The following is a 16,101-nucleotide window of genomic DNA, read 5'->3' on the forward strand; positions in this document are numbered from 1 at the left end:
AATCTAACTGGTTAGAGATGGGATTTGACAGAGACAGTGAGGGTAACACCCTCCCTGTTTTTAGAGAGATTAAGCTATCTTTTGGTGTTGTTTTTAGAAAGATCAAGACCTAAGGATTATGTCTGACTTTCAGTGGTCACAGCTAGGATCCTAGAATCACACCAGACAGGTACAGAGTGGGCAGGAATCTGATGTAGTTTGATTACATAGACAAAATAGAAAACAGCTTATCTAAAGACACTCCAGGAAGCTTTTTGGAGACCTTGCTATAGTTCTTTTTGTAAAACATAAATCCAGAAGAGGGAAGCCTACTCACCCTAGTTTTGAAGTAGCTGAGAGCAAAGGGTGGTAATTTAAAAATAGCATGAGTGTGCAGATAACATATGGATCTTGTCTTTAGGGCCATACCACCTGGAAAAGATATGGCATGCAAAGAGAGATAACAAAGTAAGATGTTCCTTCAAAACTTTAATTTGCTCATTGCTAAGCTCCATTTCCTCCATGGAACATATGTCCTAAGACTGTGGGTGGACAGTGGGGATGGGGACATTGGAAAAAACCTCTTACATTCCTCCAAAATTATGCTCTCCATTCTAGATCCATACTTAAATAAGGCAGCAATTCTCTGTCTTCTTTTAAGATCTGTATTCTAATGTTGAAAAGCAGTTTGAAAAAGAGTATGGAGAGAAAACATGAAAAATGAACAGGAATCCCAGGGCCTGCAACACCCCCATATAATCAGTCTTCTTCCTGGTACTGCACACGAAGGATTCTACAAGTAATGGAGTCAGTTGTCTGAAGATCAACAACTGTAAATTATTCACTTATGTCTGCTCTGGCTCTCCCCATCCTCACCACTTTCTCCCAACCCTGATCAAAATGTCTTCATTGTTGTGGAGTAGGAAAGAGTCCTTAAGGTAAGAAGGCGAATCTAGAAAAGACTATGGCATTGGCCCTTAATTTTAAGAAAAAGGTACTCCGAGAAAAATTCTACTTTGCTATCCACATCACCCAGCCTCTCCCTTGATTTTATTTTTTTACCTTCCAGGAAAAAAGTGATAGTAATGCCACCCTTCAAGCACCAAAGCAGCCTTCCCAAAGACCAGATCAGCCTCCTGATTACTACCCTCATACAAAGAAGATGCTACAATTTGCGCTTCCCCAAAAATTACTAGGGAAAAACAGCATCTTTTAATGTCAGGGGTGGAGAGATGAGAGCATCAACCCTTTAAAACTCAGCCATTTAGTTGCTCTGACTTTGAAGCATGACAAGGATGTGCCCTCAGGTCAAACTGTTCCTTGCTTGGACCAGCCCCAGCCTTAGCTCCTCCAGCTTTACCGTGGTGTCACTTAAAGGAGAGCACTCATCTGGAGATCAAAGTCCTTCCTATTCCTGCTCTTATTTGTTGTGTGATTTTTCATTAAGGTACTTAATATCTCTGGACCAGTTTCATCAAATATAAAATGAGGGGCAGAACTAGAATTAAGCCAAAGGTGTAAAAGAACAATCTCCAAATCATTATTTTTGTTTCCCATGTATTTTAGTGACTCTTGGAAACTATCTCACTCTAAGGGAGACTCTGCCTCAGTGTGATTTAGGTCACAATGAGTCCAGCATAAGACAGTATGGCCAGAGAACTGTGGCTGTACCCCAGATTATGAAGCAAAAGGTTTGCCTTCATTGTGGAATCTCTCCCTCTGTATTTGAAAAACATATTCAATATAAATGAAAGGTCAGAGGTGAATGGATTGTGCTTCAAGTAAGTTTTGAACATAGATGCCATCTAGTCTTTGCATTCTGCAAAATTCTTCTTTAAGTGAATAAATGTGTAGGGTAACTCTCCATTACCTTGATCAGCATCTAATACCAACCTGACACTTAGAATTAAATTAGAGAAACAAAATTGGATACTTTGAGACTGGAGGGCTGATTATACTACCAGAGCTAAGAGTGGATTTAAACTCTTTCCTTATCCCATTTAAATCTAACTAGATATAAACTCTCCATTACTGAGGAACAGAGGTGTGTCTGCAGAGGTGGAGGTTCCCCTTGATGTTCTTGGTCAAGGAAACCTAATCCTTTCTTCTGACACACATGGTTGCAATAGAAAGCGTTCCCCAACTGCCAGTCTGGTTTTAATCTATTGTTTCAAGTAAGATGGGATTTTCAGGGAATGTTAAGGAAAGAGCAAAATTACTAGAACTTACTATAAAATAAAACTGTTGATGAGAAATCAAATTTTAAACAAGTGTTCAAAATTCTAAGCATGAACATATGCAGACATACAGTGCATGCTACAAGTATACGAAAATAAAAGGTTTTAATTTTAAGTATATCTAAAGTCTGCTTTCAATACAACATTTACATCTCATTTTACTAAAGCTCTTTGGCTTACCAAATGAGAGCCATGGTAAAATATTGCCAATAAATACAGTGGTGCTTCATTTAAACAACAATGTTGGACAATGAAATATTCCATAAGTGAACTTCCCATGTAATCAAACTAACCCTGCATTATACAAACCTTTAAAATGTTAACCATTTTATATGGAAACTTCTCAAAAGTTACAAATTTTTTCTTTAAAAGGTACACTGAAGAACATCTTTTCCTGAAGATTCAGGGTTAACATTTACAATACTCATTAAAATATGCTGAATATACTGCACTTCTTAGAAGAGCAGAAGATGGTGAGCTTAGATGATGGTGAGCTTTTTCGTGATACTTTTGCCAACACCAAAAGGTTTCGGACCGCCATTGTAAAAAAGTGCAAAAGCAGACAAAACTAGCTTGCTTTTAATAGGTCTAGTGTCTTTTCTGCTGTCAGCTGTCCCTTCTGGCTAAAAGCATACCAACCTGTCAATTAATTGCTTACTGTGTCAAAATAAAATTTAGATTTAAAAGATGTGCCTACTTTGTGCAAGGTACTGTACTAGGTGCTAGGGAAATGTAAGAAACACAAGAGAAATCATCATGCTGGCTGAATGACAAGAGTCACCAGGTCACCACTGTGGTGGGAAACACAATTTATTCTAAGTTTGAAAATAACTTTTTTTTTTGAAGTACAGTTGATTTACAATGTTGTGTTAGTTCCAGGTGTGCAGCAAAGTGATTCAGTGTTATACATATATATATACACACTTTTTCAGATTTTTTCCCTTATAGGTTATTTAAAAATATTGAGTATAGTTCCCTGTGCTATACAGTAGTTCCCTGTGAAAATAACTTACTTTAAAAAATATAGATATTGAAGTGATTACACACAGCTGTCCTGATATACATTCTTCGATGGGAGTGTCTTGGAAATATCTCCCATGAAAATATTATCAGTCATGTATGTGAGTCTTCGGAGATAAAAGACTAAACTTACTGCTTGAGTAAATAAAGTGCGCAGGCCCTGTGACAGCTTTCTGTCAAAACCCTCATATCATTGCTAGGCTTTATCTTATAATCCAGGTGGCTGAGGATGTCAGAAGTCTAATCTTGCTAATTCCTAGGGTCATCAAATCTAATTAATATATCTGTAAAAAACTATTTTAATGCTTTGCTGTATATATGAGTGCAAAACATTTAGGCATTTATAAAACTGCATGTTTACAAGAGATACCTTGTATCTTTATAAAGATCAATCATCACTTCCACTGGCAGGGTCTCTTTCCTGGATTTCAGTAATACCTCATTTTGGGGGCTTTTAAACATTATTTGGCTACTCCTTTCAATTTCCATCATCCGACTACTTTTATTCCACAAACTGTACCTTGTAGTCTCAAAAGATTTCCTTGGATTCAGTTACCATCTGTTTTGTAGCTCAGACCTCTCTCCTGAGGTCCAGACTTATCTAATTAGTGTCATATTTGGAAGTACTACAAGCACCTCAAATTTAAAAGAGACAAAACCAAACTGATTAGTTTTGTTGAAGAATGGCATTTGATTTCCTTAGTTTTATCCTTAGTTTTGTCCTCATTCCTACAATTCCTTCCCTGCTTATTTCTGTATTACATCACTTATGCTTGAACTTCACCAGTACTATGTGCCACTCTTAAGAGATTTTTACTGTATGTTTTTAATTGATAAATTGATAAGTTTTGTCTTACCTTGTTAGATTTCAATTCCATTAAGAGTAACAGCATCCTTACTGCATTTATCTCCTACCTCTTCCTAATGAATAAATACAACAAAACACATAAAGGAATTCTGACGAATCTCTCCCAATTATATTTTTACTGATAGATTTTTGGGTGCACTAACAGAAGTAGGAGTACCATGTTAACTCTTCTCATAATTTAAGGCAAAACTCTGAACAGTTTCTTCTATCAAGTGTCATCTTCTTTCTGAAGCCTTCCTTGGACCAGGCTGAAGCACCACAGTCACAACCACCCCACCTCCCCAGTCTCGGCATTTGCTTCTTTTAACACCTCAAACAGTGCATCATTTATTTATCTGCTATCCCATTAGCCCGTGCACAACTTGAAGGCAAGATATACCTTTCTTTGCACCTTCAGTACCTAGCAGATGGCAGGGTTCAACAAACGTTTGCAGATAGAATGCATTAAAGAGGCCACATAGGTCTCAAAAGACCACTTACTGCCCTCTAACAGGATTGGGGAGGTCCCACTCCTAGAGAAACTTCTTAAAAGCTTGCCTCAGGACGGCCAGGATACGAAAGGCAACTCACTTGACTTTCTTCCAGTTTAAAAAACACTGCTACTAATATCCTCGTAGGAGACTGTCCCTTCACGAAACCTGCGCAAATATTAGGTCTCCAGGGCAAATACTAAAGCCAAGCCCCACCCAGTTCCTGACCCCGCGACCCGCGCGGCGAAGACCGGACGCCCCCAGGCACTGGCACAAAGGCCCGCCCCCCCCGAGGGCAAGTGCGCATGCGCAACAAGCAAAACCGCTGCCAATCTGGGACGTCCTCTCTGAGCAGATGTCACTCAAGACTAGACGGCTCCGCCCTTCTCAAGATGGCGCTGCACTCAATGCGGAAGGCGCGTGAGTGCTGGAACTTCATCCGGGCACTTCATCAAGGACCCGAAGCTGCTCCCGCTCCCCAGGTAACCGAAGCTGGCCCTTCTTCCACTAGTTTCCCATCCCGCTAGGTCCTTCTCATCCCTCTTTCCTTCCTCCGTTTGCTTCTCCCTTCCCGTTTCCTCTGGAGACTACCAAACCCTTCGGCTCCTAAGGTCGATTTGCCTAAGACTGCCTTCCTACTCGGAGCGTGGCGACGTTGCAAGGATTCGCGGTGACGTAACGCGCCCCTGGTGGGAGGAACGCGCCGCCGCTTACCCACTTAGTCTCAGCCCCTCCCCCTCTGAGCACCCTGAGAGCGCCGCACCTCCGCTCTTGCCCGGCAACGCGGGGAGCCCAGCAGTGTGTGAAGTTATACGATACCAGAGGTTCGGTCCCTCCGGCACTGCACACCTTGTCTTGATCCCGTTGCTGCTTTTACTCTCCTTTGCCTAATAGCAAGCCAAGGGTCCAGCGGAGAAATTAGAGAAGATGTCTCGTTAGGAATCGACCCGTTTAAGTAGGTGCACCCTCTTGACGTCCTGCCTCAGGCAGTGCGGTACTTGAGCAAGTGTCAGTGCATCTTCCACTCTGATTTCTCCTCATTACCGCGAAGTAGACCTGTATCTAGGAGGTTCTATGAAAGAATTTCAGCAAGCTGCCAAAGGCGTCGTCCTGTCCTGGCAGCACTCCTGTTACCATTACTCTGTAGTGTTGAGAGCATGGACACGGCCTTTAACCCATCCCGTCAGTATTTAGAATTTTACCCTCATAGCAAAAGGGAAAAACAAACAAAACAAATATATATATATTTGTTTATATATATAATATATATATAATATTATATAATATATATTACATATAATATATATATGTGTATATATATATATACACTCTTTCACTTATTCAGATTTTTACTTCACCCAGACATTTACTAAACGTCTTGCAAGTGCAATCTCAGTGGTAGGCACTTTGCCATACATCTCTTGGGAGATAGCTCTTGGGAACTAGGGAGATCTTAGGGATTCTGTGACTATTAGGTGATTTCCTGGATTTTGTATGGTAACTGGTGTATTAGAGCACTAGACTGAAAGTTAGGAAACTAAAAGTCCAGGGATTTGTCTGCCACTTGCTAGCTGTGTGGCATGACAAGTCATTTAATCTCGCTGGACTTATTTTCTTTAGCAAAATGGGTTGGACTGATTGACAGTGTTCCTTCAAGCTTTGGAAAATCTATGGCTTCATGAATGTGAAGCCAAAGTAAAGCAGTGAGATTAATTATGAAAAACAAGATTTAAGTTCAACTTGTTATTTTAATCATCCCATAAATTACTTAACTTTATGTACCTAAGTGTCCTTCACTGATATGGGCCTCACAAGATTCTTGTAAGGATAGAGGATATTACGCTTGAAAGTTATTTGTCAAAACAACTATTTAAATGTTGTTTGAAATTTCAGGCAGCATTGTTAGGTAAAAATTGATTCAAAATTAGATAAATACATCAAATACTCCTCTCTTTGAAGTTTGAGGTTGGATTCTACAGAACCAGAATTGGTTATTATATTTATGGCTAATAGTAGCATATTAGAACCTGTGGATTCAGAGTAACTAAGTCTTATTTTTTTATTTTTTATTTTTTTGCGGTACGCGGGCCTCTCACTGCTGTGGCCTCTCCCGTTGTGGAGCACAGGCTCCGGACACGCAGGCCCAGCAGCCATGGTTCACAGGCCTAGCCGCTCCGCGGCATGTGGGATCCTCCCGGACCGGGGCACGAACCCATGTCCCCTGCATCAGCAGGTGGACTCTCAACCACTGCGACACCAGGGAAGCCTTATTTTTTTTTAATTGGAGTATAATTGCTTTACAATGTTGTGTTAGTTTCTGCTGTAGAACAAAGTGAATCAACTCTATGTGTGTATATATATATATATATATATATATATCCCCTCTGTCTTGAGTCCCCCCCATACACAAAGTAACTAAGTCTTAGACCCAAACTTCCTCTTGTAACAAACTCAAGAGTTGAGGATGTCATAAGAAGTAGAGAATCAAAAAGAAAAGAAAAACAAACTACAGCCCACTAATGCTTGTCCTAGGAAGTTTAGGGCATTAAATCATTAAAAATGCTAAAGAATAGAATTCTTAAATCTCTACTGTTGTTTCAGTGGCATTTATGAATACAGTTATCTTAAGCAACTGTTAATCTAGATGGTATCAAGTTGTAGAATTTCCAGAACAGATTAGTGTTTCAAAACCTTTAATTTAGCTTTGAGTAGAATATGAATTAAATGTAAGCAAGAGCACTTCTTAAAGCATAGTTCTACATATAAATTAAATTTTTTTTTTTATTGAAGTATAGTTGATTTACAATGTTGTGTTAGTTTCTGGTGTACAGCAAAGTGATTCAGTTATATATGTATATATATTATTTTCATGTTCTTTTCCCTTATAGATTATTGCAAAATATTGAGTATAGTGCCGTGTGTTACACAATAGGACCCTGTTGTTTATCTATTTTATATATAGTAGTTCGTATCTGCAATCCCAAACTCCTAATTTATCCCTCCCCCACCCCCTATAATTTTCAGTCATTAAAAATGATGGTTTGAAAGACTAGTGCAGTCTTTTGAAAGACCAATTGAGAAAAGATATAAAATTACATTCATAGTGTAACTATATTATATTTGCAAATAAATATTTATATAACTATATGTACAAGAGAAAAAAAGACTGGAAGGAAACAACTATTCTTAACATTTTTTGTTTCTCTTTGGTTTTCCTAAATAGTGGATTAAAAGTGATTTAAGTTTTCTTCTTTAAGCTTGCTGTATTTTTCACATGTTCTAAGTTGAAGATATATCACTTTCAGACCCAGAATAAAGTTCTAAAACATAAATCTTCAGATAAATGTATAGTCATTATATCATCTGTGATATTGTAGCTCTCTGAGAGAGATATTTACTTTCCCACAGTGCTATTATTAAAATGGCCTTAGAAAAGTTATTAAAATGGCTTTGGAAAACTAAAAATTTATGGCCATTTTTCCTGTATGTATCTTCTTTTTCTCTTGAAAAGCTTCCTTTGAAGTCAAAGAGATTTTGTGAACAGATGCAGAAATATGTGAAGGAAGAATTGGATCCTTAAACCAGATGCATTAGACATTTTTATGATATCTCATAACCTTTGTAGAAAACAAAAATTATTTTGCAGGGGTGGAAAGAAATGTATATTTATCACATGAGTGATTCTATCAAAAACTAACAAATAGCAATTTGCTTGTTATTAGTTTTGGCTGCACCAGTTACTCCCTGAGGTGAAAAGCAAAAGCGTATGAGCCACAGCAGTACTTTGCTAGAGTAATGCAATTCCTAGGTTGTTTTCATGTTTCCTTAAAAAAGCAAAATCTTGGGTAATAAGCTTGGCATTGGGGACCTTTAGTTATCTCAAGAGCAGGCTTTTGCCCCTCAAGGCTAAATGTAGAATCAAGTTTAAAATAAAAACTAGAGAGAAAACAGAAATAAAAGTGTATCAAGGCATACTCATTATGAGATGTCTACAATTTATATGAAAGTGATTTATTTTGCCAGGTGTTACCTCACAGAAAACCGCTGAGGTCTGACAAGACGAGAGTAGTCACAGAGTCAGAGGAATGAAGATCTGACATGTTATGTTTAAACGATAATGGCGTTAGGTAAATTTAAGCCTGTCATCATTGACCAAACACAGAATCCAGACTTCTTTAAGCACTAACTCATGATTGTATTGTGCAAAGAGTGAAATATTGACGATTAGAAGACTTTTGCAAGAATATTTGTAATCATTCAGGTGCAGTGTAAAGTGTCCACATTTTTATCACAGTTGGACAACACACTTCATTATTAGCTGCCCCAACCTGGGTTTGGCCAGTATTAACATACTGTTTCTACTGTTTATGGCCGCAAAATGTAGCCATTCAAGGAAGGAATTGTGCCTGCAAAAAAATAGGCAATGTATTAAATTTTTTATCTTGTATTTAGTTCTCACAACAAGGCTTTTTAAAAAATTGCTCTCTTTTTTATAGCATTGTTTTAATTTTAAAATAATTTGAGATACACAAAATTGCAAAATTAGTACAGAGTATTCCTGTATACCCTTCACCAAGCAGCTTCTTCTTGCACAATATAATACAATTATCAAAGCCAAGAAATTAACTTGGGACAATTTCAAATTTCACCAGTTTTTCCACTAGTCTCCTCCTGGTTTATGATGAAATCTGGGATCCCATATTGCATTTAGTTGTCACGTCTCCTCCAATCTATGGCAATTCCTCAGTCTTTCATGACCTTGGCCTTTTTGAAGAGAATTGGTCCGTTATTTTATAGAATGTCTCTCAATTTGGGTTTGTCTGATGTTTTCTCATGATTAGACTGAGGTTATGGATTTTGGCAAGAATACTCCAGCAGAGATACTGTTCACAACACGGCTTTAAGGCAGGTATTAAGGCCTATTTTAAACATACGGGAAAAAAGTAAAAGACCTTATTTTAAACATATGGAAAAAAAGTAAAAACATATTTTACCTTTTAGTTAAGTGAAAGCTAATTAATTATGGAATTAGGATGGGAAAATTTACTGTTGGCATTTCACTCCATATTTTGCAATTATAATGTGTTATTATAGGTTTCTGTGATCTTACTGCATTAAACTGGGGTAATGTTCCCAGTGACTTTTCCCTTAGCTTTTCTCTGCCTTGTATTGTTCATCCAACGTGCAACATGAGCTACTCAGCCTGGAAGGCTATCAGGAGCTGCTATGGCCATCTGGGAATTTTACTAGTTGCTAACTGTGCCAGTTTGATCAGGCTACCTCATCTCTCTGTGCTTTTCTTAAATAAGGTTGTTGCATGGATCCACTCTAAAGCTCCTTTTAAGCTTAGTCTATGAGTCCATTTGTTTAAAATGCTTTTTAGGTTGATCTTTCCTTGTGAACTGACTTAGCTCATTCAAAACAATAATTATTTCAATTTGGAAATCTCTTTGCATAGCTGATGGAAACTACTGATGGTAACTGCTGAAAATATAGAGGAGGAACAGTCGATAAATGCTGAGCATTTATGCTAGCAAGTCTTATGGCAGCCACAGCCAGGAAATTATGAAGAGGGTGAGGCTGCTGACCCCCCGATCCTTTCTCAGTATATCTGTTGCATGGCTGCAGGTTACAGAACAGTCCGCGGAGGCTTACGCATATATATAGGACATATATATTTGTATATTTAAGCCTGTATGCATGCATATCCCTGTGTCTTTCAGAGAAGGAGCTAACATTTAGCTAAGGCTTGTTATGTGCTAAGGCTTCTTGCTATGTACTATACACACTTTATCTTATTTACTTCTCACAAAAATCCTGTGAATATTATTCTATCCATTGTATAAAACAGGAAACAAAGGCTCTGAGAAATTATTTAGTAATTATAAATTATTCTGGTAATTTTCCCAAGTCAGAGAGCTAGCAAATGGCAGTGCCAGGATTCACACTCAGCCTTGCCTGTGCTTTTCCCACTCGACCAGTAGTAGTCTCTTATCAAATAAAATCTTATGTGAATCCCTCTTAGATAAAACAGATAAAAGTAGAGCTTTTCTGATTTAAGGAATAGAAAAGTAGCTACAGCCCTGCTTGCTTGGCCCCTCCCAGCCCCGCCTACCACCTTCCCTCCACATACAACCAGGGACCACCGAGATGGTGCCACACAGTGTTGGACTTCTTAAGATGAAGTTTGAAAAATACTTCAGCTTCCTTAACATCCTACTGAGTTTGTTGGCTTAGGACCACGTATGACGGATGGATTATTTTTAAGGAGCTACTCTGTAAATGAGTAGTTTGGGAGTACTTACTTTGGTATGTATGTATTTTATCAATAAAATGCAACCTTTCTTCGTTTATCTTAAGCTATGAGAGAACTTGAGATAATAGCAATCAGTTTTCTTTCCTTCCTTCCTTCCTTTCTAACTTCTTTCTTTCATTCCAAACACAGCTTACTTCTGCAACATACGCTGATGTTTGTGCACAAAGATGATGCTATGGACCACTCCGTCACTATTGTGGCGAACCCGGCCTCGAGTCTCCTCCCAGAGAGCACTTACTCCAGTTCTGCTCTTGACTCTGTTTTACCACCACCAATCAGGGGTTCAGGAATTTCTCTTCTAGAGACTGCAGCATGAGGCCTGAGCCTTCTTCCTGAATTTCCACAGGAGAAATGTACTCGCTTAGGATAGAAGCTGCTCTGGCCACGTGAGACACTAGAGGCAGAGAGTTAATTTATAGGCACAGAGATGATACACCGACTCCAGCTTGACTGAATTTAACTCTGCTCAGCCATTTACAGTTTTCTCTATATATCATTTCTTAGCAATACCCTATCTTTTATTCTCAGTCAAAGGCTTAACACTTTTTCTTAACTTCCCTGCTTACTGAACAAAGCAAGGTCATACCTAGGTTCGTACCGCCCCATCACCTGACTTCTAATGGTCCTGTAATCATTTATCAAAATTCGTCTACAACTCTCTTTTTTCTTGGCACTCAGCCTTCCTTGCGTTGAACCTACTTCTGGTTGGCTAAGAACTGCCTTTTTTGTTTGTTTTATTTTGTTTTGTTTTATTGGAGTATAGTTGCTTTATAATGCTGTGTTAGTTTCTGCTGTATAGCAAAGTGAATCAGCTATACATATACATATATCCCCTCTTTTTTGGATTTCCTTCTCATTTAGGTCACCAAAGAGCACTGAGTAGAGTTCCCTGTGCTATACAGTAGGTTCTCATCAGTTATCTGTTTTATACATAGTGGTGTATATATGTCAATCCCAATCTCCCAATTCATCCCACCCCCCTTCCCCCCATGGTATACATACGTTTGTTCTCTACATCTGTGTCTCTATTTCTGCTTTGCAAATAAGTTCATCTGTACCATTTTTTCTAGATTCCACATATATATGTTAATATATGACATTTGTTTTTCTTTTTCTGACTTACTTCACTCTGCATAACAGTCTCTGCATCCATCCATGTCTCTGCAAATGGCACAGTTTCGTTCCTTTTTATGGCTGAGTAATATTCCATTGTATGTATGTACCATATCTTCTTTATCTGTTCCTCTGCTGATGGGCATTTAGGAGAATTGCCTTTTTGATTGCCCTTTTGTCTCTTCAAAAGCACAGTCGAGCTACCCTGATTTCTAACCAACAGAGGTTCTCACAACTTCCACTTTTACATTCCCTGCCCTCTAGGCTGGGACACCAACCTGGGGACAGACAGAGATGTCAGTTTCTCCACCACATTCCTGTCCTGGTGTTCTGGCTGTGACTCTATAGTGCCAGGCAGCTCCATCATGGATGGAGCCCTAAATGACCTTGTTTAAGGTTCTTGGGATAATAGTTGTAGATTTTTCATCAAGGCATTCAAAAACATAAAATAAAATAACAAATCTCACCTTGTAAAACATTTTCAAGTGGAATCTATTATTTCCATTAATAATAATATTCTGTTTTAATACAACACTTTGTAGTTTTCAGAATGCTTCACATACTCTCATTTAATCCCAAGGACACAGTGTTTCACTGTTTAGCCATCTAAAATTTTTACTCATTGATTAAGTTTTCATTATATCTTCCCATTTTTTTTACCAATTTTATAGTGATGATGACTCTAAATAAGTAAATATCACTATTCTTTAAAGTTTTAGTTCAGTGGATATTATTTTCTTATTTGTACTAAAATTGAATTAATGTTTAATTCATTTTTGGGCCCTGATCTGATAGGACTGTGATAATTTCAGTTATTACTAAATACGATGATGACAGGGGGAGATGGTACCAGCACATATTTGTAGGATGCTTACCATGTACCAAGCACGGTTTGAAGCACTTGACATGCATTAGCTTATTTAATCCTAACAGCCCAATGAGGTGAGTGTTAATATTAGCCCCATTTTGGGCTTCCCTGGTGGCGCAGGGGTTGAGAGTCCGCCTGCCGATGCAGGGGACACGGGTTCGTGCCCTGGTCCGGGAGGATCCCACATGCCGCGGAGTGGCTGGGCCCGTGAGCCATGGCCGCTGAGCCTGCGCGTCCGGAGCCTGTGCTCCGCAACGGGAGAGGCCACAACAGTGAGAGGCCCGCATACTGCCAAAAAAACAAACAAACAAATATTAGCCCCATTTTATAGATGAGGACACTGAGAGGTTAAATAACTCACCCAAGGTCACATAGCAAGTATTAGAGCCGAGATGTAACCCCAGGTAGTCTGATTCCAAACTCTGTGTATTAAGTGTAATAAAATACGTTAAATTCCGAAACAAATTACCCATGTTAATATGCTGATAACTGCCATGCAAACTTTCAAATCTGTTCCATGAAAGCCATTTATATATCTTGCCATGGTGACATGCAGAGTAGAAATTAGAAATCATCCTTTGTTGTTGCTGTTCCTACAGTCTTGTTTGGCTCAATGAATTATGAGAAAGGAGCAAAGCTGCCTTGTAAATTTATCTCCGTGTCTTTATTTGGCTACTGCCACTAGGATTACCCTGTGTAAAATAAGGGCTTTTAACACATAAGTCCCAAGGTGCGTGCAGGAAGTTGTATTTATACACAGTCTATAGCTAAAAGGTCAACCTGTGCACCGCTTTGCAGGCAGAGGGAAGGTGGTGAGTGCTGAAGCTTACGGATGGCCAGGGGACCACTATCTAGGGTCTAGTTGGGATTTATAGCTAGAGTACTTTCTTCAAAAGTAACAGAGGTGCAAAGTGAGAAGATGGGAAAGATTAAGTTAATTAGTGTTGTGGGCCATTTCAACAAGGGATAAGTAAGAATTTTATTCTAAAAGATTCTCATTCCAAAAGGTCTTAGACGAGTCTGTAATTAATTGAGTTAAAGTGAATTATTACCAATTACTACATTAATTGGGATGCTGTTGAGCCTTTACAATTAGCAACAATGAACACTGAGTTTATTTTATACTCCAGACAAAGGGCTTCTCATGAACATTTCCTATACTCCCATGAACATTTCCTATACTCCCATGAACTTTGCATAGACCATGCTATTTTATATTCATTCAGCCTCACTCTTACTATATTACTTTGGGCCCCTTTTGGGAAAATAGGAGAATGTAATTGTGAAGGGAAATGGAGCTGTTTACTTAAATCCCTGATTTGAATTCCTGTCCTCCCATGGGGAGAATGTTCTGAGCAGCCAGTTAATAAATTTGCTGGAAGAGAGAAGAGCCTCTTGGGCTGGGGGTAAGTGTGTAGCATGAAAGTGGAGTCCCGAGGGAGATGTTAAGGACCAGACTACGTGGAGCCCTTGCCAAATCCGGGGAGAGAGCCAGGTTGGCCCTCTGTGGTTACTGGGTACCTGGCCATCTTTGTTGTGAAGGGAAGTCCTTCTGTGCAGGCAACGTTGGCTTCTCCCATGGCTGGCATGTTTCCAGACACCCTCATGCCACCAAGCTGTGAAACTCAGTAAACCAGAGAAGCAAGTGTCTAGAGGATCAACAGTCACATCAACATCATACTTGTCTTTTTATTTATTTATTTATTTATTTATTTTGGCTATGTTGGGTCTTCGTTGCTGCGCGCGGGCTTTTGCTAGTTGCGGTGAGCGGGGGCTACTGTTTGTTGCGGTGCGCGGGCTTCTCATTGCGGTGGCTTCACTTGTTGTGGAGCATGAGCTCTAGGCACGCGGGCTTCAGTAGTTGTGGCATGCGGGCTCAGTAGTTGTGGCGCGTGGGCTAAATTGCTCTGCGGCATGTGGGATCTTCCCAGACCAGGGCTTGAACCCATGTCCCCTGCGTTGGCAGGTGGATTCTTAACCACTGTGCCACCCGGGAAGCCCTGTACTTGTCATCTTAAAGTTGACTGACTTCTTACTAAGAGAAAGTATGGTAGAGCAGATGGGGCATGGCTTTTGGGATCAGTCAGGCCTGGCTCCACTACATGCTTTCTTGTCTGTACAGTATTAATAGTAATACTCACATGGTAAGAACTTAATGTGGATTCGAGATTCTGCCATATGTGTAAAGGCCCTTGGCCAGTGCACAGCACCTAGTGAGTCCTCTGTGCTTGATGACGATTATTTCTTCAATAACATATAATTCTCCTCAGCAGCCTTTCTCTCCTCTACCCTTATCAATCTTAATAACTTTTGATTCCTCCCATGCCCACACTATCCTCCCCCCAACCTGCAAAATAAAATCAGTCTGACCAGATGAACCTCCCAAAAGCAGTGTGCTAATTATGTTGTTCCCTTGCTCAGAACCTTTGGGGGCTTCTCATAAAGCTTAGACTCCTTATGCCCCCACCTTCAAGACCTTCCACAGCCCAGATCCAAAATACGTCTCTAGGCCATTGCTGTCCTACATGGATCCTATGCCCTGGAGTTAAGAGAATTTCCGAGTTTGCTCAGAGCTGTTTCCTTTTGCTTCTTTGTTAACGTCACTGTCTCTTCTTGGAAAGACCTTTCTTCCCATTCTAATTGGTCTGTATGCCACCATTCTTTAAAATAAAAAACAAGCAAACAACAAAAACAAAACTCATAGGTTCCAGAAAACTTTGTTCTTAAGCTGGAAATGATTGCTCCCATTTTGAAATTTTACAGGGCTTTGTACCTTTCTTATAGAAATTAACAAATCCTGCCCTATATTCTCTCTGTTTATAGACATTTGCTTTAGCACAGATGGAGAGCCTGGGTTTTTTTTGTTTTGTTTTGTTTTTTTGTTTTTTATTTAGACCTTTTGTGAACACTGCAGCAGGAAATAGTTTATGATACACACGTTGTTCCACAGGTGCAGCCTCAGGCTGCCACTCAGCAGGCCGACCTTACCAGGGGAATGTTCCTGGAGGCCACCCCCAGTTGTGAAAGACGGAACAGGAAGAATTCTTCCTGTTGAGCCCCGGCTATGATAACGAAATGTGAGAGAAAATGAGTTATCACTTAAACCTTTGGCATAATAATTCCTGTAATAGAAAGAGGTCAATAAGTATCTATTGAGTGAATGAATTCAGTGAAAAATAAATCTAATAAGGCATGAGAAAGTTCATACCATTGGCATTTAGCCTATTGTT

At 39.4% G+C, this 16,101-nt stretch overlaps 1 protein-coding gene and 1 long non-coding RNA gene across 6 annotated transcripts in view; one reads left to right on the plus strand and one right to left on the minus strand.

Moving 5' to 3' along the window:
* Nucleotides 1-4,957, minus strand: part of LOC109547405 (uncharacterized) — a 145,936-nt gene extending 140,979 nt beyond the window's left edge. Inside the window, exons 1-2 of one of the 2 annotated variants that reach the window (XR_002173188.3) lie at nt 4,675-4,957; nt 4,094-4,157 (exon numbers count right to left, since the gene is read on the minus strand). This is a non-coding gene — a long non-coding RNA (uncharacterized lncRNA). Of the gene's footprint in view, nt 1-4,093; nt 4,158-4,483 lie in introns of both variants that reach the window. The other variant, XR_012333558.1, reaches the window with a different exon arrangement.
* The window catches only part of WARS2 (tryptophanyl tRNA synthetase 2, mitochondrial), an 87,945-nt gene continuing 76,799 nt past the window's right edge, over nt 4,956-16,101 (plus strand). For 2 of the 4 annotated variants that reach the window (XR_012333544.1, XM_004319662.4), the window contains exon 1: nt 4,956-5,056. Coding sequence is in view for 2 of the 4 variants with exons in the window: in XM_004319662.4 (XP_004319710.3) it covers nt 4,967-5,056 (90 nt within the window). In the remaining 2 variants the exon portion in view is untranslated. Of the gene's footprint in view, nt 5,057-9,330; nt 9,484-16,101 lie in introns of those variants that run through there. The other 2 variants (XM_073808992.1, XM_073808990.1) reach the window with 2 other exon arrangements.

The sequence above is a fragment of the Tursiops truncatus genome, chromosome 1, assembly GCF_011762595.2.
Source record: "Tursiops truncatus isolate mTurTru1 chromosome 1, mTurTru1.mat.Y, whole genome shotgun sequence".
NCBI classification, from domain to species: domain Eukaryota; kingdom Metazoa; phylum Chordata; class Mammalia; order Artiodactyla; family Delphinidae; genus Tursiops; species Tursiops truncatus.